The following is a 26851-nucleotide window of genomic DNA, read 5'->3' as shown; positions in this document are numbered from 1 at the left end:
TTTCCTAATATCTAACCTAAATCTCCCTTACTTCAACTTGAGGCCATTTCCTCTTGTCCTATCACCAGCCACCTGACAGAAGAGACCAACACCCACCTCACTACAACCTCCTTTCAGGTAGTTGTAGAGAGCGATAAGGTCTCCCCTCAGCCTTCTCTTTTCTAGACTGAACAGCCCCAGTTCCCTCAGCCGCTCCTCATAAGACTTGTGCTCCAGGCCCCTCACCAACTTGGTTGCCCTCCTCTGAACACGCTCCAGCAACTCAATGTCCTTCCTGGAGTGAGGGGCCCAAACCTGAACACAGTACTCGAGGTGCGGCCTCACCAGTGCTGAGTACAGGGGAACAACCACCTCCCTGCTCCTGCTGGCCACACTATTTCTGATACAGGCTAGGAGGCGATTGGCCTTCTTGGCCACCTGGGCACACTGCTGGCTCATGTTCAGCCGGCTGTCAACCAGCACCCCCAGGTCTTTCTCTGCCAGGCAGCTTTCCAGCCACTCTTCCCCAAGCCTGTAGCGCTGCATGGGGTTGCTGTGACCGAAGTGCAGGACCTGGCACTTGGCCTTGTTGAACTTCATACGATTGGCCTCAGCCCATCGATCCAGCCTGTCCAGATCTCTCAGTAGAGCCTCCCTACTCTCAAGCAGATCAACCCTTCCCCCCAACTTGGTGTCGTCTGCAAACTTGCTGAGGGTGCACTCAATCCCCTCATCCAAATCATCGATAAAGATATTAAACAGAACAGGGCCCAACACCGAGCCCTGGGGAACACCACTTGTGACCCGCCGCCAACTGGATTTCACCCCATTCACCACAACCCTCTGGGCTCGGCCATCCAGCCAGTTTTTCACCCAGTGAAGAGTGCACTTATCCAGGCCACAAGACGCCAGTTTCTCAAGGAGTATGCCATGAGAGACAGTGTCAAAGGCCTTGCTGAAGTCCAGGAAAATAACATCCACAGCCTTTCCCTCATCCACTAGGCGAGTCACCTGGTCATAGAAGGAGATCAGGTTGGTCAAGCAGGACCTGCCTTTCGTAAACCCATGCTGGCTGGGCCTGATCCCCTGCTTGTCCTGGACTTGCCATGTGAGTGCTCTCAAGACAAGCCGTTCCATAATCTTCCCCGGTACCGAGGTCAGGCTGACAGGCCTGTAGTTCCCCGGATCCTCCCTCTGACCCTTCTTATAAATGGGAGTCACATTGGCAAGCCTCCAGTCCTCTGGGACCTCCCCTGTTGACCAGGATCGCTGATAGATGATAGAGAGCGGCTTGGCAAGCACCTCCACCAGTTCCCTCAGTACTCTTGGATGGATCCCATCAGGTCCCATAGATTTCTGAGTGTCCAGATGGCGAAGTAGGTCCCCAACCAATTCCTCCTGGATTAAGGGGGTATGTTGTGCTCTTCATCCTTACCTTCCAGCTCAAGGGGTGGAGTACCCTGAGGATGACTGGACTCACTATTAAAGACTGAGGCAAAGAAGGCATTAAGTACCTCGGCCTTTTCCTCATCACTGGTTGCTACGTTCCCTTCTGTATCCATTAAAGGAAAGATATTCTCCTTGGGATTCTTTTTACTGTTAACATATTTGTAAAAACATTTTTTGTTATCTCTTACGACAGTGGCCAGATTGAGTTCTAGCTGAGCTTTTGCCTTTCTAATTTTCTCTCTGCATGACCTAACAAGATCCCTGTACTCCTCCCAAGTTGCCCGCCCTTTCCTCCAGAGATGATAAACTCTCCTTTTTTTCTTGAGTCCTAGCAAAAGCTCCCCGTTCAGCCAGGCCGGTCGCTTTCCTCGGCGGTTTGACTTGCGGCACATGGGAATAGCCTGCTCCTGAACCTTTAAGATTTCCTTCTTAAAGAATGTCCATCCCTCCTGGACCCCTCTGCCCTTCAGGACCGTCTCCCAAGGGACTCTCTCAACCAGTGCCTTGAAGAGGCCAAAGTTAGCCCTCCGGAAGTCCATAGTGGTGGTTTTGCTGACCACCTTCTTTGCCTCACCAAGAATTGAAAATTCTATCATTTCATGGTCGCTAAGCCCAAGACGGCCTCCGACCATCACACCTCCCACCAGTCCTTCCCTGTTTATAAACAGTAGGTCTAGCAAGGCTCCTCCCCTGGTTGGCTCACCCACCAGCTGTGTCAAGAAGTTATCTTCCACACACTCCAGGAACCTCCTAGATCATTTACTCACTGCTGTGTTGTATTTCCAGCAGACATCTGGAAAGTTAAAGTCCCCCACAAGGACAAGGGCACACGATTCTGAGACTACTGCCAGCCGCTTGTAGAACAATTCATCCGTCTCTTCAACCTGGTCGGGCGGTCTATAACAGACTCCCAGCACAATATCTGCCTTATTGGCTTCCCCTCTCACCCTCAACCGTAAGCACTCCACCTTGTCATCAGAATCGTGTAGCTCTATACAGTCAAAACACTCCCTAACATAGAGCGCCACCCCGCCACCTCTTCTACCTTGCCTATCCCTTCTGAAGAGCTTGTAGCCATCCATTGCAGCACTCCAGTCATGGGAGTCGTCCCACCATGTTTCCGTGATGGCGACTACGTCATATCTATCCTGCTGCACGATGGCTTCCAGCTCCTCCTGTTTATTACCCATGCTGCGTGCGTTGGCATAGATGCATTTGAGCTGGGTTATCGAATCCACCCCTAACATCGGCATGCTGCCCCCAGGCTCATCTCTGGTGCACCTAGTTTTATCCCTTACCCCCTTCAAACCTAGTTTAAAGCCCTTTCTATGAGCCCTGCCATCTCATGAGCAAGGATTCTCTTACCCCTTTGAGATAGCTGGATGCCATCTGTCGCTAGCAAGCCCGGTGCTGTGTAAACCTCCCCATGATCAAGAAACCCAAAATTCCACCTGTGGCACCAGCCTCTGAGCCACGTATTAATCAGGTGTGTTTTCCTGTTCCTTTCAGTATATTTCCCTGCCACTGAAGGGATTGAGGAAAACACTACCTGTGCTCCCGATCCTTCCACTAATCGTCCCAGTGCCCTGAAGTCCCTTTTGATTGCTTTTGGATTTCTCTCTGCAATCTCATCACTGCCAACCTGCACAACCAGCAATGGGTAATAATCAGAGGTCCGAACCAGACCAGGGAGTTCCCTGGTAATGTCTTTCACCCGGGCCCCAGGGAGGCAGCAGACTTCCCTGTGGGATGGGTCAGGTCTGCATATTGGGCCCTCTGTCCCCCTCAAGAGGGAGTCGCCTACGACAATTACCCTCCTTTTTCTTTTTTCAGAGGATGTGAAAATGCATGGGGCTGCCCGACTGGGCCTAGGCACCTCCCTAGATAGGGCTTCATCTACACCCTGATCTTCGCTGGCCTGGTCCTCAAGTTCCAGAGCCCCATACCTGTTGTGTAGGGGCAACTGGGAAGGTAAGGGAGACCAGGAGGGGATTCTCCTGCCTCCCCGAGCAGGGACCTGTATCCGTTCCCCTCCATCTCTTAGGTCCCCTCCTGCCTGGTGGCAAGAGGGCAGGGGAACCTCCACTTCTTGTGGAGCCTCCATCTGCTGCCTCTGTCTCAGGGATGGCAGGGTGTGGGCCCACCAATCTATCTCCCTCTCACACTCCCTGATACTCCTCAACCTTTCCACTTCCTCCTTCAGCTCTGCCACCAGGCTGAGCAGATCACTCACCTGGTCACACCTCACACAAGAGGTGTCCCCGCTGACCTCCATCATCTCCGATAGACTCAGGCACTCCCTGCAGCCAGAGACCTGGACAGCTGCATGTTTACATGGGACCTCTGAATGCGTCGCCATGTTTTTCCTAACAATGGCTTTCACCCGAGTGGCAACCATACCTGGGTCTCCCTCTGGGCCGACACTCACCACTTGAGTAGCCTTATCGAGCTGGGAAGAGGGGGGGCTGCGCCCTACCTGCACGCCCTGCCTGTGCAAACTGCCCCGCCACGCCCTGTTCGCCGCGCTCCCGGTCGCTGGCGCTCCTCAGGGCCGTTCAAATCTCCCGCGGTTGCCCCGGCAACGCCCACGCCGCGTCCGCCTCTCTCGCGAGAGCCGCCGGCTCTGGCCGGGTCCCTCCGCTCTTCCCCAGTGCTCCTGGGCCTCGGGAACCTCCCTGTCCGCCTCAATCTAGCGCTTAGCCTCCGACTTACCGTTGCCGCTGCTGGCCTCGCCGCTGACTTGTACTACAGAACTAAGACTGAACGGTTAATTAACTAACAGTTGATCATCATTGATCAATACATTTTCTTCTGCAAGGGGCTGCAGCTTAAAACTGTGCTGTTGCACTGGATTTAAGTATCCCTTTTAGAAATATACTGAATCAATAAAGTAGCTGCTGGAGGGGTACTGGATGGAAGTATTGTACTGCTTTTATAACCACCAATTTTTTAAAACATGTAGCACTAATCTAAAATTCAAGTTCTATTTCAACATCACACTGCCATGGCTATTATGTTTGGAGGCTGTCCAGCTAGATTCTCCTGATGTAAACAGAAAGGAATTGCAGGCAGAGAGCGTACCAGAATGGTTTCCGCTTTCTGACAAAATGCACACCCATTTGGCCCATGGAAATCAAAATTTTTGCCTAACATGACACTCAGAAAACAAAAGGCTCTCAGAAAAATGCTCAGAAAGTAAAGTAGTACCAGAAGTCTATATGAGGAAATTGATCTATGATTACACATTGCAAGGGCTGCTGTGTTTTTGCCACTTGACCCCATCCCCTGATTAAAAAAAAAAAGATTTGAAAGAACTGTGTTTGAAGCCTCACCCTAAGGAAAACCTACCTAGCTTAACTGTACTACTTGCTGTATCAGCATCATAGAACAGCTGTCATTTTTCAGAAAAAGGAACATTCCCTTGAGGATATATTTTTTTTTCCCAAAGGAGAGCATCACTAGTCTCCAGGATTCATTCATAAAATAAGGAAATAGTTACAAGTGTAGAAGATTTCTGAATACCCCCACCTTTGTTAGAAGAATATGCCAAGGTTTCCATTCATACTCATCACTACACTGGAAAGTATCGCATGAGGACCAGGTAGGACAGGGTGGGGAGAAAATAACAGTAGCAAATATAAGCAAACCACAAATACAGATTATTTCCAAATTTAACACAAGCAGAACAACAGTGTGATACAACTATGAAAATCAAGACCATTTGTATAGTGCAAACTTCCTGTAGCAGATTCTGTCTACTACTAACACAGAACAAGGAGGAGGAAGGGTAGGTTTGTAGATATGAATGAAGATAAATGGTATGTCAGCTACAGAACCCAAGAGATAGCTCTGGAGTTAAATACTAAAACCACTACAAAACACTACTTCCCCGAGCGCAGTTTTTGTCATTAGAGATCTAGTATACACAGAGAAATAACAGGAGGCATTATCTTGCACCTACCCACTGTGATGCAACTTTCTATTGACCTTCAGTCAGAATAAAATAAGTGCTGAAAACAGCAATCTATTAAAAAGCCAACTTCCGTAATTTTATAAACACATTCCTCTAAAAAAAGAATCCATTTGCTACATTAGCGCCACAACCTAAAAAAGCACAGCTAAAGATTTCATTAAATAAAAACATATTTACATAATAAAATTAAACTGCAAAATTTTTATACTCCCTTTAGTTACAAAGCAAAAAACCCCCCAAAATCAATATTTCCTAAGCACTGAATCTTAATCCTCATTAATAAGTTTATATTTTGTCAAAAACTCAGGCAAAACTCCTGCTTTTAATTTCAGTGGTGCTTGCCCAATACACTTAAAGACATATTTAGGCAGTTTGAAAACCTCCTACATACTTATTAACTGAATAATGGAAAAGCTAATAATGGAAACTTCAATTCTTCAGACTAGAAATCATCATTCTGATTTTAAGTAGAACAGGCAAGTATTCTATATAATCAATATGAGTAAAACTCAGCACATTTGGTGTTAAATTTCAGGAACTTCTTAAAAAAACCTCTGAAATGATAAACTGAAATTTGTCTTATCTTTTGGGTACAAAGCAGTTATCAATTTATTAAAAAACAGAACGAGGGTAAGTAGATAATAAATATTAAAGAAGATGGGAAAGTCAAACAATAAATACCTGTTCTTCATTTCTGAATAGTTACAATTTTGCCAGCCCCTTAGGTCTTGTAGCTACAGCAGCATTACTTAATGCATGAATAACACAGGCAGTAGGGAAAAAAAAAAAAGACCAAAAAAACCCAAAACACCAAAAATACCAAAACACCAACAAGAAACCCCAGAAATTTTATTAGTAAAAGACTCACCAAGAAGGGCAGACATGTTCTGAAATATTCTCAGAAGCTCAGGTGTAAGACACGGACTATTTTCCAACGTCACTAACCTAAGAACAGATTAAGAGAAATATTTTAGATGACCTATGAATAACATTGAGCAATCATTCTGATAGATGTAAAACATTGTAACTTATGGTAAACACCTATATGATCCTTAAATAATGTGAAATATGCTTCAAGGAATTGTTACAAGTGCAGTATTAGTCTTTAAAACACACCCATCAATATAGGCATGGGTCTTGCTAAGGTAGGAAAAGAAAGAAAAATATGCTACTGTCTTTAAAAAAAGACAACATAACTTCAAAAATGCAGCAGTGAGAATGCTTAAGTACCCAACTTGGGGATCCCAGGCAGAATTCAGAGAAGGTGGGTAGAGAGGAATATTCATAGTGTAAGGACAACGCGTGTAGCGCTCTACACCTCTAAGGAGCAGCTGTGGTGGCAACCAGCTCAAACCTTTACGTGTTTGGTTTTGGTTTTTTTTTTCTTTCCCTGAAATGATGCACTGATTACCATACGTAAAAGAATGACTATATGCTTGGCATTGTTTGCATCAATTTAAAATTCCTGAGGTTTGAAAACAATAACTATAAAAGAAATTCATACTTAAAGCCACAGCAACACATTCCAGTTTCTTCCCAGATCTCAGGTGTAGGATTACTGTATTTAAATAAAATTCTGGTTATGTAAAGTATCTTAGCTGGCCTCCTGCTCTTGGTTCAGGAAGCAGAGTCCCAGCCATGTCTGCCAGGCCCATCCAGATTTCTCTGATGCTCTAGGACATCTTAAAATATCGTATATACAGTCTTCAGCACAGGCATCAGAATAACCACCTCATGATCGGTATTATTAAGAAGATATAAAAGTTCTGAACTGATACATTAAAAAGACCCATCTTAAATTTTAGGAAGATCTTGTACTTCAAAGTTGCTCCCCCACCACCACAGAATCATAGAATGGTTTGGGTTGGAAGGGACCTTAAAGATCTATCTAGTTCCAACCCCCTTGCCATGGGCAGGGATACCTTCCACTAGACCAGGTTGCTCAAAGCCCCATCCAACCTGGCCTTGAACACTTCCAGGGAGGGGGCATCCACAGCTTCTCTGGGCAGCCTGTTCCAGTGCCTCACCACCCTCACAGTAAAGAATTTCTTCCTTACATCTAATCTAAATCTACCCTCTTTCAGTTTAAAATCGTTACCCCTCATCCTATCGCTCCATGCCCTTGTAAAAAGTCCCTCTCCAGCTTTCCTGTAGGCCCCCTTTAGGTACTGGAAGGCTGCTATAAGGTCTCCCTGGAGCCTTCTCTTCTCCAGGCTGAACAACCCCAACTCTCTCAGCTTGTCCTCATAGGGGAGGTGCTCCAGCCCCCTGATCATCTTCGTGGCCCTCCTCTGGACCCACTCGAGCAGGTCCATGTCTTTCTTATGCTGGGGGCCCCAGAGCTGAACGCAATACTCCAGGTGGGGTCTCACAAGAGTGGAGTAGAGGGGGAGAATCACCTCCCTTGACCTGCTAGCCACACTTCTTTTGATGCAGCCCAGGATGCGATTGGCTTTCTGGGCTGCGAGTACACATTGCTGTCTCATATTCAGTTTTTCATCCACCAGTACCCTCAAGTCCTTCTCCGCAGGGCTGCTCTCAATCCACTCATTGCCCAGCCTGTATCCATGTTTGGGATTGCCCTGACCCATGCGCAGGACCTTGCACTTGGCCTTGTTGAACTTCATGAGGTTCACACAGGCCCACCTCTCTAGCCTGTCAAGGTCCCTCTGGATGGCATTCCTTCCCTCTAGAGTATCAACCACACCACTCAGCTTGGTGTCATCCGCAAACTTGCTGAGGGTGCACTCAATCCCACTGTCCATGTCGCCAACAAAGATGTTAAATAATACTGGTCCCAATACGGACCCCTGAGGAACACCACTCGTCACTGGTCTCCACTTGGACATCGAGCCATTGACTGCAACTCTTTGAGTGCGACCATCCAGCCAATTCCTTATCCACCGAGTGGTCCATCCATCAAATCCATGCGTCTCCATTTTAGAGACAAGGATGTCGTGCGGGACAGTGTCAAACGCTTTGCACAAGTCCAGGTAGATGACATTCATTGCTCTTCCCTTATCTACCAATGCTGTAACCTCGTCGCAGAAGGCCACCACATTTGTCTGGCATGATTTGCCCTTAGTGAAGCCATGTTGGCTGTCACCAATCAGCTCTGTTTCCCATGTGCCCTAGCATAGTTTCCAGGAGGATCCGCTCCATGATCTTGCCAGGCACAGGGGTGAGGTGAGACTGGCCTGTATTTCCCCGGGTTTTCCTTTTTTCCCTTTTTAAAAATGAGGGTTATGTTTCCCCTTTTCCAGTCTGTGGGAACTTCCCCGGACTGCCACAATTTTTCAAATATGGTGGATAGTGGCTTAGCCACTTCATCTGCCAGTTCCCTCAGGACCCTCAGATGCATCTCATCAGGTCCCATGGACTTGTGCACCTTCAGGTTCCTTAGATGGTCTCAAACCTGATCTTCTCCTACAGTGGGCGGTTCTTCATTCTCCCAGTCCCTGCCTTTGCCTTCTGCGACTTGGGTGGTGTGGCCGGAGCACTTGCCAGTGAAGACTGAGGCAAAAAAGTCATTGAGTACCTCAGTCTTCTCCATGTCCTGGGTAACTAGGTCTCCTGTTTCCTTCCGGAGAGGGCCCACATTTTCCCTAGTCTTCCTTTTATCACCGACATACCTATAGAAGCTTTTCTTGTTGCCCTTGACGTCCCTGGCCAGATTTAATTCTATCAGGACTTTGGCTTTCTTAACCTGATCCCTGGCTGCTCAGACAATTTCTCTGTATTCCTCCCAGGCTACCTGTCCTTGCTTCCACCCTCTGTAGGCTTCCTGTTTGTGTTTGTGTTTGTCCAGGAGCTCCTTGTTCATCCACGCAGGCCTTCTGGTGTTTTTGCCTGACTTCCTCTTTGCTGGGATGCATCGCTCTTGAGCTTGGAGGAAGTGATCCTTGAATATTAACCAGCTTTCTCGGGCCCCTCTTCCCTCCAGGGCTTTATCCCATGGTACTCTACCAAGCAGATCCCTGAAGAGGCCAAAGTCTGCTCTCCTGAAGTCCAGGATAGTGAGCTTGCTGTGCGCCCTCCTCACTGCCCTGAGGATCTTGAACTCCACTATTTCATGGTCACTGCAGCCAAGGCTGCCCTTAAGCTTCACATTCCCCACCAGCCCCTCCTTGTTGGTGAGAACAAGGTCCAGCATAGCACCTCTCCTCATTGGCTCCTCCATCGCTTGGAGAAGGAAGTTATCATCAGCGCATTCCAGGAACCTCCTGGATTGTTTATGCCCTGCTGCATTGTCCCTCCAACAGATATCAGGGTGGTTGAAGTCCCCCATGAGGACCAGGGCTTGTGAATGTGAGGCTGCTCCTATCTGTCTATAGAGGGCCTCATCCGCTCAGTCTTCCTGGTCGGGTGGCCTGTAGCAGACCCCCACCATAATGTCACCTGTCCCTGTCCTCCCTTTAATCCTGACCCATAAGCTCTCGGTCAGCTCCTCATTCATCCCCAGGCAACAGCATTATAAATCTTAGTTTTGCTGCACATAAAACAGATCACTTTTAGGTTAAGTATTCGTAATTCAAATGCACATCTACAATTTAGATCAAAGGAATCCCTTGCTATTTCAAGACAAACTCAATATGTTCCTTTTCTGCAGGAAAGAAATGTGTTGAATTCAATCCAGGTAACGGTTTCCTCCTTTTAGGGTGTCAGCTGCACCAGAAACAAACAAATTAGCCTCGTGGCAAACCAATCACAGTGCCACTTGTTTTATGTTCAGTCACTAGATAGCTTGAGACTTGGAAGATAACTTCTCCTGCATTTTATCCTTGTAAACTCACCATCTCTTCCAGCAACCAGCTCTGAGAATCATTGGGTTAATGTGCTCCCAGAGTCAAGCACGTCAAATTGTTAGATTAGCATGCACATTACAGTGAGTCTAGACTTTTTGTCTTACTGTTCATTATCACAACAGAACTGTATCTTGCTGTCAACTGCTTGAAAACAGATTACCTACTCAGTTATTTTTAACTGTGTTTCTTTTATTAACTTCCTAACCTCACTCTTCTGAGAAAAGGTATGATATAGATGATATCAAGGTAAGATAACAAGAACATATAAATTCTTAATACAGTCAAAGCTTTTGTTAAATCTTTTTTTTTCTTCCAGGGATACAAAAATAAAATTTTAAAAATTAGAATTTGATAAAGAACATACTTACCACAACTCTAAACCATCTTCCAGAAGATAGACATGCAGAGGCTGAGAAACATCTGTACTTAGCTGAATAACTGGAAGCAGAAAAGGATAGAGATCTTTGCTGTCTGCACCCAGTCCCTATAAAAGTAAATAAAAAATGTAAAATACTTCAAAAACCTCAACTCAAGCATTTCAAGAACAGCATTGAAAAAGATCTGTGATGCTGTTATATTTGCATAATGTAAACTTGCATTCAAGAAATCAAAGGTTGAACTTGCAACCATTTCATGCAAAAGAAAATATTTAGTTTGATACTCCTGAGGTTTCTCAACAAGTCTTGAGAAAATTACATAAGTTTTTGGAGAACAAGCAACTTGTCAATGGTCTGCAAGAAAAAAATTATAAACAATACACATTCCTAAAAATATTCATTAGTCATTCCCTTTGTTGGAAAGGTCACAGCTTTAACAAATACTAAATGCTGAATAAACCATGTTAAAGATCAAGAAAAGAATTACTCTTTGGATCTTACCACATCCTAAATCTTTTGACATATTCTAAGAATCAGGAAAAGGGTTTGTTTTCATTCCTAAACAAAGAATCACAGACTGATGACAGTGATTTATTAAGTGATCCATGAGTAATACACAAAGATGTCTTCCCAAGAACACAAAGTAAAAAAATTTTTCATCAATCACTTAATAAAAACCCCTAATTTTAAAAAATAAGCTAGAGATAACTATTGTCAAAACTAATCATAAATTAAAACTAATCTTACAAAGATTGGAATTCTTAAATTGGAAACTACTGGCTATTTTGTAATATTACTACAGAGAACTGAGGCTAGTTGAATGCTGCTTTTGCATAATTACTATATTTGGAAACTGTTAAATTTAAAATTATTTTATGTTTCTCAGTTAAAGCTTCTTTGTGGAATAGTTTATTTATTTAAACAAACTTGTCTTAAAAGAAGAAGGACCTTCCATACATTTGTCTAATCTCTGAGTCCACCTATCCTTTTGGCCTCCATTGTGGCCAGTAACAAGAAGTTCCACAATTCATATATTGTGAAAATATATTTTCTCTTTGTTTGAACTAACTCTACTTTTTTAAAAGAACCCTAAATTTTCCATTAGTTGTAATGCGTAATCATTCCCTTTCCACTTTCTCTCCACTGTTAATGTTTTCATAGACCTCTATAATAATATCCTTTATCCAGAAAGTCATGCCTTTCTGCAAGTTCAAGACTGCCTGCATATTTAGTCTGTTCCTGTATGGACACTGCCCTACATCCTAGGAGCCCTTCTCTGGATCTTTGCTAGTTCTACTACATCTTTTTTGAGATGTAGTAGTGGTTGGAGAAAGTGGGATGGCATATAGCCCATATTAAAGAAGTGCTTAATAGCACAGATTCTGCAGGCAATATAACTACATATCGGTTCATTCTTCAATCTTTCCTCAGTAACCTACTACATTTTATTTGCATTTTTACTGCCAACAGCACAGATATTTCTAGATATTTCAAGTTTAAGGATTATTTAAGTTATACCAAGATCTTTTCCTTCACTGATAAGAAATTCAGTTAATTTTAACAATTATCTCTGGATAAAACAAGCAGCTAATAATTTCTATAGGCTTTCAAAATTCTCTGCCAAGGTACTTACAGTAAGCCTCTAGAGGAATTAGGGAATTTATTGTACATGTATAGAAAAGCTGGGAAGAGAGGCAAATTACCATCAAGAATCGAAACCACCCAAAAGGTCAAAACTCATTTATCTGACTACAGATTAATAGCAACTTCCATTTAGATACAATGTTGCTCAACATAGCTATTCATGTTATATAGCAAAATCTGGGACCAAAAGTTATCTAGATTTCTTGAGTTTTGAGAACTGTAAGACACTAAGTGAACTAAACAAACTTAGCTAAATGAACAACTACGGGCAAATGAAACCTAATGTTAATAAATGCAATCAATATATTCTGGCAAAGGAAAAGTTTCCTACAATACACAGATATACAAAAAAATCTACAGAAAAAAATGATCTGAGAATAACTATGTTCAACTTTATTCTCAGTATTACTATCACTTTTTTTATTATTGCACTTAGAAGCTGCAGTCACAAACAAAGGTAAGGTGATACTAGTCCCTGCTCACAGATATTTTAATAGTTCTGACCATTCTGTTTTAAAACAGACATTGAAAAAGAGGAGATATTCGAGTATAGTTAAAAAGAAAATTATGAGCACAGATGAATACTCAAAAGAAGAAAAAAAAATCAAAGATTGAAATACAAATAATGGGATGTGATACAAATCTATTATATAACAAAGCAGACAGCTCAGAGCTGCTATTATGTCTGTTATATATAACATACGAACAAAGCAGAAGAAAACATCATAAAAGCTGGGAAATTCAAGAAGGGATAAAATAAAATATTTTTTCCCCCCATATGCTATATAAACATGTTGCAGAAATCATTGCAAAAGGACATTATAGGTATCAGAGTTATGCAGTAAAAAGGTAATGGTAAAAATGGTAACAATAAAAGGGTTGGAATTCTAAATAAACAAGATGACCCATAATTAGTCAGTGCCAACAACACCCTTGAGAGACATTAAACCTAACAGTTATGATTTAAACAAGAAATATTTGACACTAATCTGAATTAAAATGCAAATTTAAAGAACAGGCAAAGTGAAGCTTGTTATGGTGGCCCATATCTTGGCCTATGATTTAAAAATGTCTCATGTTCACAGAAAGTTTGCAACCAAAATAGAAAACTCCACATCCCTGGGAACTGAATGGAAACAATGGGGAAACAGATGTGCCTATGCTGTAGAATCAAGTCTGAATCACACACATTTGTAAGAGACTGACACTCCAAATGTCTGCTGGGAAATAAAGGAAGCCTGAACGAGCTCTTTTATATAGACTACAAAGGCACTAAAGGAGGTACAATTCCAAGATTACAAAACCAAAACAAAAATCCTCCAGAACACAAGCAAATCTGCCTAAAGAACTGCTTTTACTGAATAAGCCCCTTGAAACAAAACAGTTTAGTACTTAACATTAGCCATATTTACCTCCACTATCAGAGAACCATGTCTTTATTATAAGACTGAACAGCATTTAGAAATAGCCTCTAAAACAAAAAATATACCTTACACCTTAATATACACACACAGAACATGAAGGCATGTCTGAGAAAGAACTGAAGGAGATACTGGCAACATTTATGTGATTCCAACACTTTACCTGAACAAGATGGATAAGGGTGGTTAGAATTGCACATCGTAGCATATTGTGCTCCTCACTCTGTTTCCAAAGGAGTGGCAAATACTGAACCAAACATCCTACATATGGTCGTATCTGAAATGCAGAACACAAATTTTTATCTTAATGTGTGAAACAAGGCCATTAATTTATCCCAGGCATAATTTCTGAAAGATTTAGGAGCTGCTTTTGTCACAGGAAAAATACAGAGTTTGCTTTTACTCTTTCCTCTTCCTAAAACACCATATTCCATACTCTGTGACTGAAGTGACTTCTGACTGCACAGGGGTTTGAAAAGAACCTATTACCTATGGTAACATTTGTGCATGACAATCAGGCTTAAGTAGTAAATAGAACGCAAACAATACTTAATTTGATAATAATATGAAAACAACTTCAGTTATGTTCTTCAATTAGACAGGATTCCTGAATAACTGCATCCTCTAAGATGACCAGAAACAGTCCCAGGAAAAAATAATGCTGAATAACCTCTGAAGTTATACATGCTTTGAGCAGGGGTTGGACTACATAACCTCCAGAGGTTTGTCCTAACCTAAATTTTTTCTATTATGCTCTACAATACTAAAGGGTTAATCTATTTGTCTTCTGAAGTATTTAATTATGAATTAACCTTAACAGACTCATAAAGGATCTTACTCAACTTGGGTTTTTTTCTGCTGCTTCTTCAACTGATCTAAAATGCAGGGAAATCTGCTGTCACGACTTTTCCTACAAGGGACAATTAAGAAAGCTAAATTTGGCTCTCAGACAGGACTACTTGTAGAAAGAGGAGATAAGCTCCAAACCATGCATTATCTCTGTCCTTAATACAGTAGTACCAGAAAAAAAAAAAAAAAAGACAACAGTCAACAATTAATTTTTATTTCTGCAAAAACATCTTCAATTTCTTTGTTTAAGCTGAAGAATATACTTTAACACTAAGAAGGAAGTACTGAAAATTGAGAATCTGAACTTGAAACTTTGCATGCAGTTAAAGAGAATGCTGTATAGGCAATCACGATCCATATCGGTGCCAATGAGAGATTACAAATTTAACTGCAGTCCCTGGGAATGTAAAGCATTTTGTCCCTGTAAGAGTCGGTCAGAAAATCAGCATTGTCTCAACATTGTCATCAGGAACATGAACAGTACATTACCTGACAACGGCCTGTTTGGAGCGCAGCGGCCAATCCCAAGGACAGAATGTGCGGTACAAGGCTCCTGGAAGGTACCTGGCTAGAGCCGTTAGAGGTAACCGCATAGCTACTGTCAAAAAGGATGGATTGCAACCGTTGCCATAACATCGATGAAGAAATCATGAACTCTAGACGAACTTTGCTTCATTATAATACCAAAACACACCTCCTGGTCGAAGGCTACCCGCCTCCAAGACTTACCACGCCTCGGACACCGACCCTGCGCCTGCGTGATAGCCTCGCTCGAGAAGGGCGGAGATATGATAATTGTATTCTGAGAAGGGCAGAGACTCCTGAGGCAGAGGTGGAGCAAGGTGTGTTACTAAGCATAAAAGATGACTTCTGAACAATGGGAATTTGAAGCTTCCCCACCAAGGACCACGACGATCGACGACGCAGCGTTAGCTGGACCCGGGACCGTTAGGACGTCTTGAGATCAGCGGTGGTAGCTATAACCTCTTTTTCTCCTCTCTCTAAACTTAACTTTACTTTTCTCCTTTCTCTCACCCATCTCTAACTATCGCGTGCCTCTTCACAGGCAATACAATAAAGTTTTACTGTGTGATTACTGCTATCCCCTTTGGTGTTGGTCACCTTAATTTTGCACTTTCGAGATCGTAGCAAACGAACCATCACGAGTCCACCGAGTGGACCGTGACAGTCCCCCAAAATGTCTCTTTTAATATGTAAGGTTTAATAAAATACTATATCTCAGATATGAGACAATTAGAACTGAAAGTGGAAATAAAAAAAAAAATTGCAAGAAACGCATTAAGATAAGCAGTGGAAGTCATTCTGTACTCCTGTTTTAAGTTTGTGTGGCAGGGTTTTGGTAGCGGGGAAGGGGGCTACAGGGGTGGCTCTTGTGAGAAGCTGCTAGAAGCTTCCCCGGCTCCAAGTCGGACCCGCCTCTGGCCAAGGCTGACCCAATCAGCGACAGTGGTAGTGCCTCTGCGATAACATATTTAAGAAGGGGAACCTGCAGCAGGGGATGAGATTGGAATGTGAGAGAAACACCTATGCACACACCAAGGTCAGTGAAGAAGGAGGGAGAGGAGGTGCGCCAGAGGAGGTGATACCCCTGCAGCCCGTGGTGAGATGGCAGGCTGTCCCCCTGCAGCCCATGGAGGTGAGTGGTGGAGCAGATGCCCACCTGCAGCCCGTGGAGGACCCCACGCCAGAGCAGTCAGATGCCCCCAAAGATGGCCATGACTCCATGGGAAAGCCCGCACTGGAGCAGCCTGTGCCTGAAGGACTGTGGCCCACAGAAAGGACCGACGCTGGAGCAGTTAGTGAAGGACTGCAGCCCGAGGGAAGGACTCATGCCGGAGAAGTTTGTGGAGGACTGTCTCCCATGGGAGGGACCCCACGCTGGAGCAGGGGAAGAGTGAGGAGTCCTCCCCCTGAGGTGGAAGGAGCGACAGAGACAGTGTGTGGCGAGCTGACCCCAACCCTCATCCCCAGTCCCCCTGCGCTGCTGAGGGGGAGGAGGTAGAGAAAACCGGGAGTGGAGTTGAGCTGGGAAGGAGGGAGGGGTAGGGGGAAGGTGTTCTAAGGTTTGGTTTTACTTCTCAGTATCCTTGTTTTGATTTGATTGGTAGTAAATTAAATTGATTTGTTTTTTCCCCAAGTTGAGCCTGTCTTTTGCCTGTGACCATTAAGTGGTGAGTGACCCCTCCCTGTCCTTGTCTCGACCCACGAGCTTTTCTTTATATTTTCTCCTCCTCATCCCACCAGGGCCGGGGGGGAGGAGTGAGTGAGCAGCTTTGTGGTGCTTTGCTAACAGCTGGGCTTAAGCCATGACAACTCCAAAAGCTGAGTCAATGCAAAAAATATAGTAAATGAAGTAGTAACTGAGCAAGAACATATTACAGAAAAGATAAATGAGAAATTAAAAGTGAGAAGAGAACCACGTAAAGCAAATAACGCAGGCATCTACCATAACAATAACCAGTCTAACAATGACATTTTTCTACTATTTTTGTATAAGCCAAAAACATTAAGAAGTCCTCTGTGTTCTTAGTACAAAGCTAACACTGTTTGAAGTCTATAAAAAAAATACCTGCATATTGACTCTTTCAATCACACAAGACAGAACGTGAAGAACATGCATTTTGGTGTCACATTCTGTTACTTCCTGAAGTAGCTGAAAGAGCAGTGTAAACATGGATTCCAGATACTAAAAAAAACCAAAAGAAACTACAGATTAGACCATCAAAAATACAACTGGTGACATGAAATGGTGATTTTCCCATATGCTTACAACACTAAGACATCTATGAACTTTGAAAGACATTAACAACGTGTGCAAAATGTTACTCTTTCATTTGGATAAATGCACACTAGCCTGAACAAGATAAAATAATTCAGATATGCTCTTGCATAACAGTTCAAGCACATGATCAATTTGAACATATATAATTTTCATGTTTTGGTCAGTATAAACGTGACTTCACAGATAAAGTTCTGTAAATATGAAGGCCATCTCTCCAGAAGAAACACTTTGTTAGGGTCAGAGCAAAGGTATGGTCTTCCAGCTTTTGGGTCAGTAGATAAAATTTAGATAATGAACTGAAAAAGACAGCTTAAAAAATTCCAGTGTTTACAGTACAGATGCACTCTGCATTTTTTGTTTTTTTTTTGTTCCCAGAGTTGCAATTAACATGGAGGTCATAATCAAACAAGAAAAAAAAAGCACCTGCTAAATTTGAGTGATCAATATTTGCTATAGTCATGGCTATCATGTCATTGTTTACTTAATGTCAACAGCAGTCACCACTGTAAAGAACACGAATATAGGAGACCAAGAAAGTCTATGTTTTTAAGGCACTATTTTAACCACACACTTATATTTAATATTTGTGTGAAACAGCAAGTTGGGAAGTACTGTGTGAAACAGGCATACTAGAAAGTAAGTCACACTGGTGAGGAGACTTATTTGTTAAAGACAGTGTTCATACTGTCTTAGCATGAAGAAACTTAGCATCTGATAACACACGATGTATATAGTACTAAACACAATGATAGGAAGTTGTAATAGTCATAATACTAAAAGGTTTTGAATCATCTGTCTATATATTGCACATTAGCAACCTTAATAGCAAGAGTATGAGTCTTTACATGCTTTGGCCTATGAAGACTAAAAAAATTATATATACACACACACACACTGATTACTAAATAGTCTGGTTTAAGATGAAATTGGAAATTATTTTTTCCTGCTTTCCTCTATGGATCTATCTGCTCATCAGAATATGCCCATATAAATGCTCTTACCGGTAAGAACTGGTCAGTTTTGAACTCAAAGTCATCTACAGGTAAACAACCATTAAAGAAAAATAATACAGATTGCAGATGGATATGAGACTCAAATAAGCAAATATTCTGCGGATACACAACAATTATAATGTGAAGAATTTGGTAGTAAGTTTAAAATTGTTTATTTTCCAGTAGCTCTGAATTAAGAGCTAATCAAACATCTTTGCTAATAAAAGGATATTTAACTTCAGCGTCGTAGCTGTCTCAATACGGACCTGAAAGACAAAAGCCAAGAAGCATCACACATGTCCATTAAACATTATTTTGATTATCAACATAATACCTGAAAATATCAAACCAGTTGCTGTTTTGGCAACTGAATTATCCTGTGTGTTCTGTCACGCTAAAAAGTGCAGTTAGTTCAACTCAGAAATATTTTCGTTTGCTTTTATTTTCGTATCCTTTACAGTTTATTTGGCATTGCTAAAGTGATACCACCTGGAGAAATTACTCAGGCAAAATCTTCATGAAGGCCAAGAAAGAATTAAACAAGGAGATATCTAGCCTGTGATAAAAAATCTTGCAACAAAGGAGTTTAACTTGGGATTATCTCATGGCTTGCTGTCACTCAAAAAGCACAGAATTGAATAAACTCAACAAGTTAGCATGTTCTTCCCTGGTAGATGTTCAGAAAGCATTAACTGAAAACAGTCACAACGCTGACACAGAAATCCATCCTGCTTTGCTAAAGCTGTCTGGAATCACAGAAATAACTGTTAGACTGCCAATTACTAATATTTAACTAACAAACTAGCTAGGTTGGTTTGTTTTATTTGTTGAGTAGCTGTTACGTCAGTATGCTTAAAAATAAATAATAAAAAAAACCAACTGCAAAACCAAGCTTCTCAACCTCACCTGCTGGCAAACTGAAATTTTAGCTTAAAACCACAGAATAGTACTCAACCAGCTTAGCAACCAATGCCATTTATCATATCCTGCCAGCAGATGATAACTATGTTGATGCTTAAATAATATTGTATACTGCAGATACTAGTAACACAATAACTCTATTTTATCTACACAAAGTGTTCATTTGTTTATAAATTATCTCAAGATGCTTCACGACTCTCTTCTTACAAAAAAGAGAGACTGTTGCTATTGCCATTCATTTTCCCACTGAAGCCATCACCTAGTGAACATCTTAAGTGTTCGTTTCATGTCTTTGATCTTGTTTTTCAACATCTCCACAATTAAACATCCCCACAACTTCCCAACAGATTATCTTTTGCAAGACACAACAGACTTTAAGGTGTGATGTTATGAAGTTTTCAACCAAGTTTACATAAGGTATGGTATGTATGTTTCACCTGTGTTTACAGAACAAATGTGTAATCTAAAACACTACTTGCTTATACTTACCACTAAGTCTTGGTCTTGAAGCAAGTTACGAATTGCCTCATATAAAATAGGCCTCAAGTCCGATTTGAATTTTACAGAAATCCACTGTCCAATCAGCCAAATTACTCGTCGGCGTATTGGCTTATACCTTTAAGGGGGGGGGGGGGGGGGGGAGAAAAGGGAAAAAAAGTATTATACTCATTATACTCATTAATACTCATTATACTTGCTGTTCTAGAATGCTTTGATGAAAAAGAAATCTAAGAATCACTAGGAAAACATTATTCCCCAAAACAATTATTAAAATATTTAGTTTGTCAAGACCAACTTTAGAACTTTAATGCAGAAATTTTTTTCATCAAAATTCTTCACTAGAAGGCTCAGGAAACACCAACTTATGCCTGAAAAAAACAACTTTCTTCCTAAATGACTGAATCTTGAAAGTCTCACTAGAGATAGTTTATTCTGCACATAGCACACCAATAAAAGAAACTAAAAATAAATCTTACATTATTACTGCCATCATGGCATCTTACTGCTTTTACCATACTTCCCAGCAATTTCCTTGACATTCCTTTTGTGCTCAAAATTTGAGGTCAGATACAATTTAAAAATGCAAACTTCGCTACTGCATTACAGAAACTGCCAGAGCATTTCATGTCATCAGTCTAAAACTATTCTCAGAAAGAACTGACATTACCTAATCTTGCACCAGTGCCACAACAAGGGCTTAAACCAAACAGCTTTAGAGTCAATAGGAAGAAATAAGAACCAGAATAACAGTGAGCTGAATTGCCTAAAAAAGATTGAGAAAAACATTCCATAGAGCCACTATTTTTCTCTGCTGATTATAAAAGCTGACCAGGAAGAGTAGCTCAGATTTAAATGTTTAACTTGCAGACATATAAAGTTAGGCAAGATGAACCCTATTCATAGAATTTTAAGTAACAAATTATTTTGCCTTGTTATCCTAATTTATTTTTAATTTGATGAACTTCTGCCTTATAAGCCATCAAGACAGTGATTTAAACTGAAGTTATTGAGGCTTCTTTACATTAAATAAATTTATTAAACATTCCCATAACCATAAGATAATTAACAAAGCACACCTTCAGAGAACATGAAAGTTGTGAAAGTAGCATGTATACAGCAGTTCATCAGACTGGAACACAAAGCTGATGAGGAATAACATTCCAGTGTTGTGAAGCATGAACAACCCATTTCCTACAAAATATTGCTGAAGCATGACTTTCACAAGATGTTGCCTTACTAACATATCCTTCTATTTATTCGAGAAACTGTGATGATGCAACTTCTTCTATTCTTAGAATACTCATGCCCGATACACAACCTTGTAAAAATCAGAATATTTAAAAAACCTAAGAGTTTTTCTTGAGATTGGCATTGGATAGTTTTCAAACCACTATCACATAAAGTTCTAAATGACACTTGACATAAGTACATAACTGTCTGCTGACAGCAAGGATTTTCAGCTCTGGTGATATTTGTTGTACAATCCATACCTCCCTACCTGCGTCTTTATATATTTTCTCTCTCTCTCTCTCTCTCTCTCTCTGGTAGAGAAAATATAGCATGCATTTTGGGGGTTTTGGTTTGTTTGTTGAGGGTTTTTTTTGTTGTTGTTGGTTTTATTTGTTTGGTTTTTAAAGGACTTAAGTTCCTAGAAATTCTTCTACTCATAGGTGCTCATTTTTGAGGTCCCGCCTTTTCTATGTTCATTACCTCTGGGGAAAATCTCACCTCTTAGTACATCATTAGCTTTTACACTAAGAGCACACACTAAGTATAAGCAGGTTGAGCCTGCTGGACCTAAAGTTCACATGGGAAAGTGACCATATTGCAAAATAAGGCAGCTTCTGTTGCAATAGCCATAGGATGGTAGCTTTAAGCACTCTGGACAGCATTCACACATTCACAGTCACAAGTATCATACTTGATACCAAAGTACTAAGTGTCACATTGATACTTTCTCTCTCAGCAGGAAAAGAGTTGTCTTTAAGACTGAATTATTGCAAAAGATTGTATTCAGTAAACTATTTTCATACTATGGAAAAGTTTCTCCTTAGTCAGTACAAAACTAAACATTATGCAAATGATAAATTTGGCAATGCAATGTTTCTAAAAGTCTTTAAGAGGTTTATTTTTTCATTAATCCCATATTTCTCCTACTGCTACAGTCATGGTTGACAGTCTCGCTATCAACAGACAATGAGCCACTCAAAGAAAACAAAACAGCAAATCCTATGGTCACTGCTGACAACACATAGGTTTGTGTTCCCAAACATGAACTAGTTTGTGAACAACCATGCTAATCACCATGGGACATTTTGTAGCACAGCAGATCATACCCTCCAATCTGTTTTATCTGAACTGCATATGTATTTCTAAAGTTGTCATTAAAGCAACACTCCATTCAAACTACTAAACACTGTCTCCTTCATTCCCATGGCAGACTCCAAAGACGCTGGCAGTAGAAGCAGTTCAAGCAAACAAGGCTTCAAACTTCTGGACAACTTCTGCAAGCTTCTGTCCTCACAGGAATTTCATCACAAATGCCAACCAAATGGTTAGATCAGGTGTCTTCCCTACTGTAAATATATCAACTGCAGAAGACTTTTGTCAGTTTTACTGTATGGGTGGATGGCATAAAAATGCCAAAGCCAGCATGTGCTACAAATACTGTGGCAGCTTTATTCAGAGATTGGTGCTGGTGCAGCACAAAACCCAAGGTTCAATCATATATACAAGATCTCTAATTTTTTCCTGCTCTTCTGACATTTAGCCTAACCGTTAGAGTGCTTGGCCACTGGTAGATAGTACGATGAAGTTGAGATCATATAAACAACAAAAAAAAGACTAATGAGAAAGAAAAAAAAAAGAAACACATTAGGAGACACCAGATAAACAACCGTGGCAATTATTCTGTGACCCTGAAGTAAGGTTACACATCCAGAAGCAAATAACTCATTAGGAAAAGTATATTGTAATGAAAAGAAGCATTTTAATTTTTGTAATTTTAGCAGGATCTTCCAATCTACATGAAATTGAACTGTATTTGTAAAGAAAATGTTTATAATTGGCATTTGGAAATAAAAAAGCTGGCTAGCAACTCCTTATGGAAAATCATTTACAATTTATGGTAGCTCCTAAGGTTATTAACGAACAAATTAGTTCATATTTCAGATAATGTCTGGTAAGATGAATTTCAAATGTATAAGAAAAGGCCATTAGGGTCACTGCCAATGACTTCGATGAGAAAAATAGGACATTTTATTCAGAGTCAAAGGGTGATTTGGAACTTATCTGATTAGGATTAGCATGTACAATAGCATTCACTGTCCTTCTCCTGAGGAACTGGGAGGAACATTGTCTTCCTAGTCAGTTGTAGATATGAACAGCTCAGTGTCAAAACTGATCTTTCAAAATACTCTATGGTATCTGCTAAACAAAACAGAGGTACTCATGTGAAGGCCGTCCAAGGGAAGAGGACCTTGGTGAGAAGGAAAACCCACAGATGGGCTATATAATACTCTTCACATAGAACCAGACTGTAATCATTCACACTTTACAACACAACCCAAATCCTTACTTCCCCACTTTATTGCTAGCAAAATTAACTGAAGAGTGCTACAGAGGGCTTCTATTTCAACTAGTAAAGAAGAACAAATCACTATTTTGGCTAAGCTACAGTTTCACAGACATTATTTCCACATATTTCAGTGAGACTTTGCTGCCTAAAGGGCTCTGGGGACTCAGGAGGCCTAAGTATCTTTCTACAAATGAGCAAAGGTGGTTGTCCTGAGAAAGTTTAATCAACTCAAATACATGCAAGAGGACAGACATATAATAATAATAATCTGCCTAATATAACAGAACCCTGGAAGTAGACACCACACAGTAATTTAAATGTAAACAGAAACTACCACTGTCATGAACACTGTCACTTCTGTGACTGTATCCATTACTGTGGTGGACTGACCCTGGCTAGATGCCAGGTGCCCACCAAAGCCACTCTATCACTCCCAACCTCAGCTGGACAGGGGAGAGAAAATATAACGAAAGGCTCATGGGTCAAGATAAGGACAGGGAAAGATCACTCAACCAATTACCATCATGGGCAAAACAGACTCAACTTGGGGAAATTAGTTTAATTTATTACCAATCAAATCAGAGTAGGATAATGAGAAATAAAACCAAATCTTAATACGCCTTCCCCCCACCCCTCCCTTCTTCCTGGGCTTAACTTCACTCCCAAATTCTCTACCTCCTCCCCACTGAGCAGGGCAGGGGGATGGGGAATGGGGTTTATGGTCAGTTCATCACACGTTGTCTCTACCGTTCCTTCCTCCTCAGGGGGAGGACTCCTCACACTTTTCCCCTGCTCCAGTGTGGGGTCCCTCCCACAGGAGACAGTCCTCCACAAACTTCTCCAATGCGAGTCTTTCCAATGGGCTGCAGTTCATTAACTGCTCCAGCGTGGGTCCCTTCCACAGGGTGCAGTCCTTCAGGAACAGACTGCTCCAGCGTGGGTCCCCCACAGGGTCACAAGTCCTGCCAGCAAACCTGCTCCAGCGTGGGCTCCTCTCTCCATGGGGCCACAGGTCCTGCCAGGAGCAGGCTCCAGCGTGGGCTTCCCACAGGGTCACAGCCACCTTCAAGTGCATCCACCTGCTCCAGCGTGGGGTCCTCCATGGGCTGCAGGGGAACAGCCTGCCTCACTATGGTCCTCACCACGGGCTGCATTGGAATCTCTGCTCCGGCGCCTGGAGCATCTCCTCCCCCTCCTTCTTCACTGACCTTGGTGTCTGCAGGATTGTTTCTCTCACATGTTCTCGCTCCTCTCTCCAGCTGCAATTGCACGGGAGGGGGGTTTCCCCCTTCTTAAATATGTTATCACAGAGGTGCTACCACCGTCGCTGATTGGCTCAGCCTTGGCCAGCAGCAAGTCCATCTTGATGCCAGCTGGCACTAGCTTTACCGGACATGGGGGAAGCTTCTAGCAGCTTCTCACAGAAGCCACCCCTGTAGCCCCCCCCGCTACCAAAACCTTGCCACGCAAACCCAAAACAGTTATCAATATGTACTTCATACCTCTGCTCATTTAGTGGGTATGTTTAAATACTGAGTATTTTTCAAGTCTGCAATTATTAGACATTATATCTTACCAGATTTGTATCAACAGTTCCTATTTAAATGATGAAGACATAACAAACCAAGGTGTTTACCTGTTATGAGAAACCTGTAGTTCTGCTAATAGTTGATTTTTAAACCACTGATCAAAATCCACACTATCAAATAGTTCATAAGCAGCCAGTCCAACCGCATTATACACTGGGGAAAAACAATAGAGTTATGCTTATTGTGTGCTTGAATGTTTAATTTTTAATTCTAAATAATCAGACTAATTGAATTTTCAAAAAACATTTTTAATAACCTGAGCATAATAAAGAAAATAAAACTAAAGCATATACTCTGAAGAAAGATATTATCAGACCATGGTGAAGGCAACTCTGGAGAAAATTTAGTAAAAGTAAGGTCTTACAGAAGAAATATGCAGACTCTTTAAAATAGTTAAAAGCCATAAGAAAAACTTAAGATCTCATTCTAACATCAAGAATGGCTCCATCAGAGGCCTTAGACAATTCTTTTCTTTTGCCATAAAATCTCCTTATTTGTAAAATGGACAGACTATCTCCATCGAAGCACTGCAGTTCATTTATTTGCAGAGGGGAAAGGACAGGACAGTAAAGGAGACTGTCTAAGGGTTTGTTTCACAAAAATGCTGAAAAAAGCACCATATGTTTACATAAGCATTTCTAAAAGTTAAGACTGACATCAAGTGCATGGAGAAATAGAATTTAGGTCCTACTTTTCAAATGTTTCAAAAATAAATCTTACAACTTCTTCATATAATTTTTAAGAAGTCAAGCACATAAACAAAAGGGGCTCTGTTCCTTCAAAGGTAAAGTAAAATTTAATTTACCAGCATCTTTAATCAGTATAGTACTGGTATCTTCCATGTTGGTAGATCCTACAAGACAAAGTTAAAATAAAGAAAAAAGCATAATTAAACAAAGAACGCAAGCAACTTCACACTTTTACACTATAAATAAGTATGCTATGAATTAAGTCTGCTTCACTATTTTTGTTTTATTCACAAGTTCAGTATTTCAGTTTTGATACTTTCTTGAGTGAATACACTAAAATCAAATCTCTGCTTTCATACCCTATTTTTGACTGACTTCCTCAATGCTGAACATTTTTAACAGCAACATGCAAGTAAGTCAGAAGTATGTATTTTAAAGAACAGACTCAAATCCCACAAATTGCTGAAAACTGTCTACCATGTGGTACTATTTCCAGAGTCACTACTTAGACCTAGATCCTATATACATTACATATGTGTGCATGTGTATTTACAATGTATAAGTAAAAGTTTTCCAAAATCTTAAGGATTAATGAATTCTTAATATCATCTAGTACTTCAACAATAACTCTCAAATTGAAAACATCCAGAAATGGCTACTATGGGCTTCGGGAGGGGAAAAAAAAAAAAAAACCAAAGTGCATATGTGTACCTTTTAGCATGGAAGTATTATATTCCAGAATTCTTGAAAAATAAAGTAAGTGTAAAAGGTTCCTTTCAAAATGGTTGACCATTCCCAGTATCACAGCACAGCAAGCCATCCTGAAACTTATGTACACGAAGTATTTTACAAAGAGATTCTGGATGTGAAGTCAGAACACCACCCTCAGAAAACGAATATTTATTTCTATTTAATAGAATGTATTGATCCATTCTGATAAGTTCAAATATAAAATATTATAAGTCAGTGTCCTGGGTTCAGCTGGGATAGAGTTAATTTTCACAGGAACCTGGGAGGGGGCACAGCCGGGACAGCTGACCTGAACTAGCCAAGGAGCTATTCCATACCATGTGACATCATGCTCAGTATATAAATGGGGAGCGGGCCGGGGGGGTTCTCTTGGCTTTCGGTGGGGGAAGGGACGGAGCGTCGGGTTCCGGGTGGTGAGTAGTTGCACTGTGCATCACTCGTTTTGTATATTCTTTTATTAGTACCGTTGTTGTTGTTGTAACTTCTCTCCTTGTGTTGTCCCAGTAAACTGTCCTTATCTCAACCCTCAAGG

General features: G+C 41.4%; 1 protein-coding gene across 4 annotated transcripts in view; it reads right to left on the bottom strand.

Moving 5' to 3' along the window:
- The window catches only part of LOC121232868 (importin-11-like), a 168165-nt gene that overhangs the window by 75249 nt on the left and 66065 nt on the right, over positions 1 to 26851 (bottom strand). For all 4 annotated transcript variants that reach the window (XM_041121351.1, XM_041121354.1, XM_041121353.1 and 1 more), the window contains 9 exons: positions 25686 to 25733; positions 24928 to 25033; positions 19703 to 19829; positions 18525 to 18558; positions 18302 to 18342; positions 17088 to 17204; positions 13812 to 13925; positions 10575 to 10690; positions 6270 to 6346 (listed from right to left, as the gene is read on the bottom strand). In XM_041121351.1, the coding sequence (XP_040977285.1) occupies positions 6270 to 6346; positions 10575 to 10690; positions 13812 to 13925; positions 17088 to 17204; positions 18302 to 18342; positions 18525 to 18558; positions 19703 to 19829; positions 24928 to 25033; positions 25686 to 25733 (780 nt within the window). The remainder of the gene's footprint in view (positions 1 to 6269; positions 6347 to 10574; positions 10691 to 13811; positions 13926 to 17087; positions 17205 to 18301; positions 18343 to 18524; positions 18559 to 19702; positions 19830 to 24927; positions 25034 to 25685; positions 25734 to 26851) is intronic.

The sequence above is a fragment of the Aquila chrysaetos genome, assembly GCF_900496995.4.
Source record: "Aquila chrysaetos chrysaetos chromosome W unlocalized genomic scaffold, bAquChr1.4 W_unloc_1, whole genome shotgun sequence".
NCBI classification, from domain to species: domain Eukaryota; kingdom Metazoa; phylum Chordata; class Aves; order Accipitriformes; family Accipitridae; genus Aquila; species Aquila chrysaetos.
This window is presented reverse-complemented; position numbering and strand designations above follow the sequence as displayed.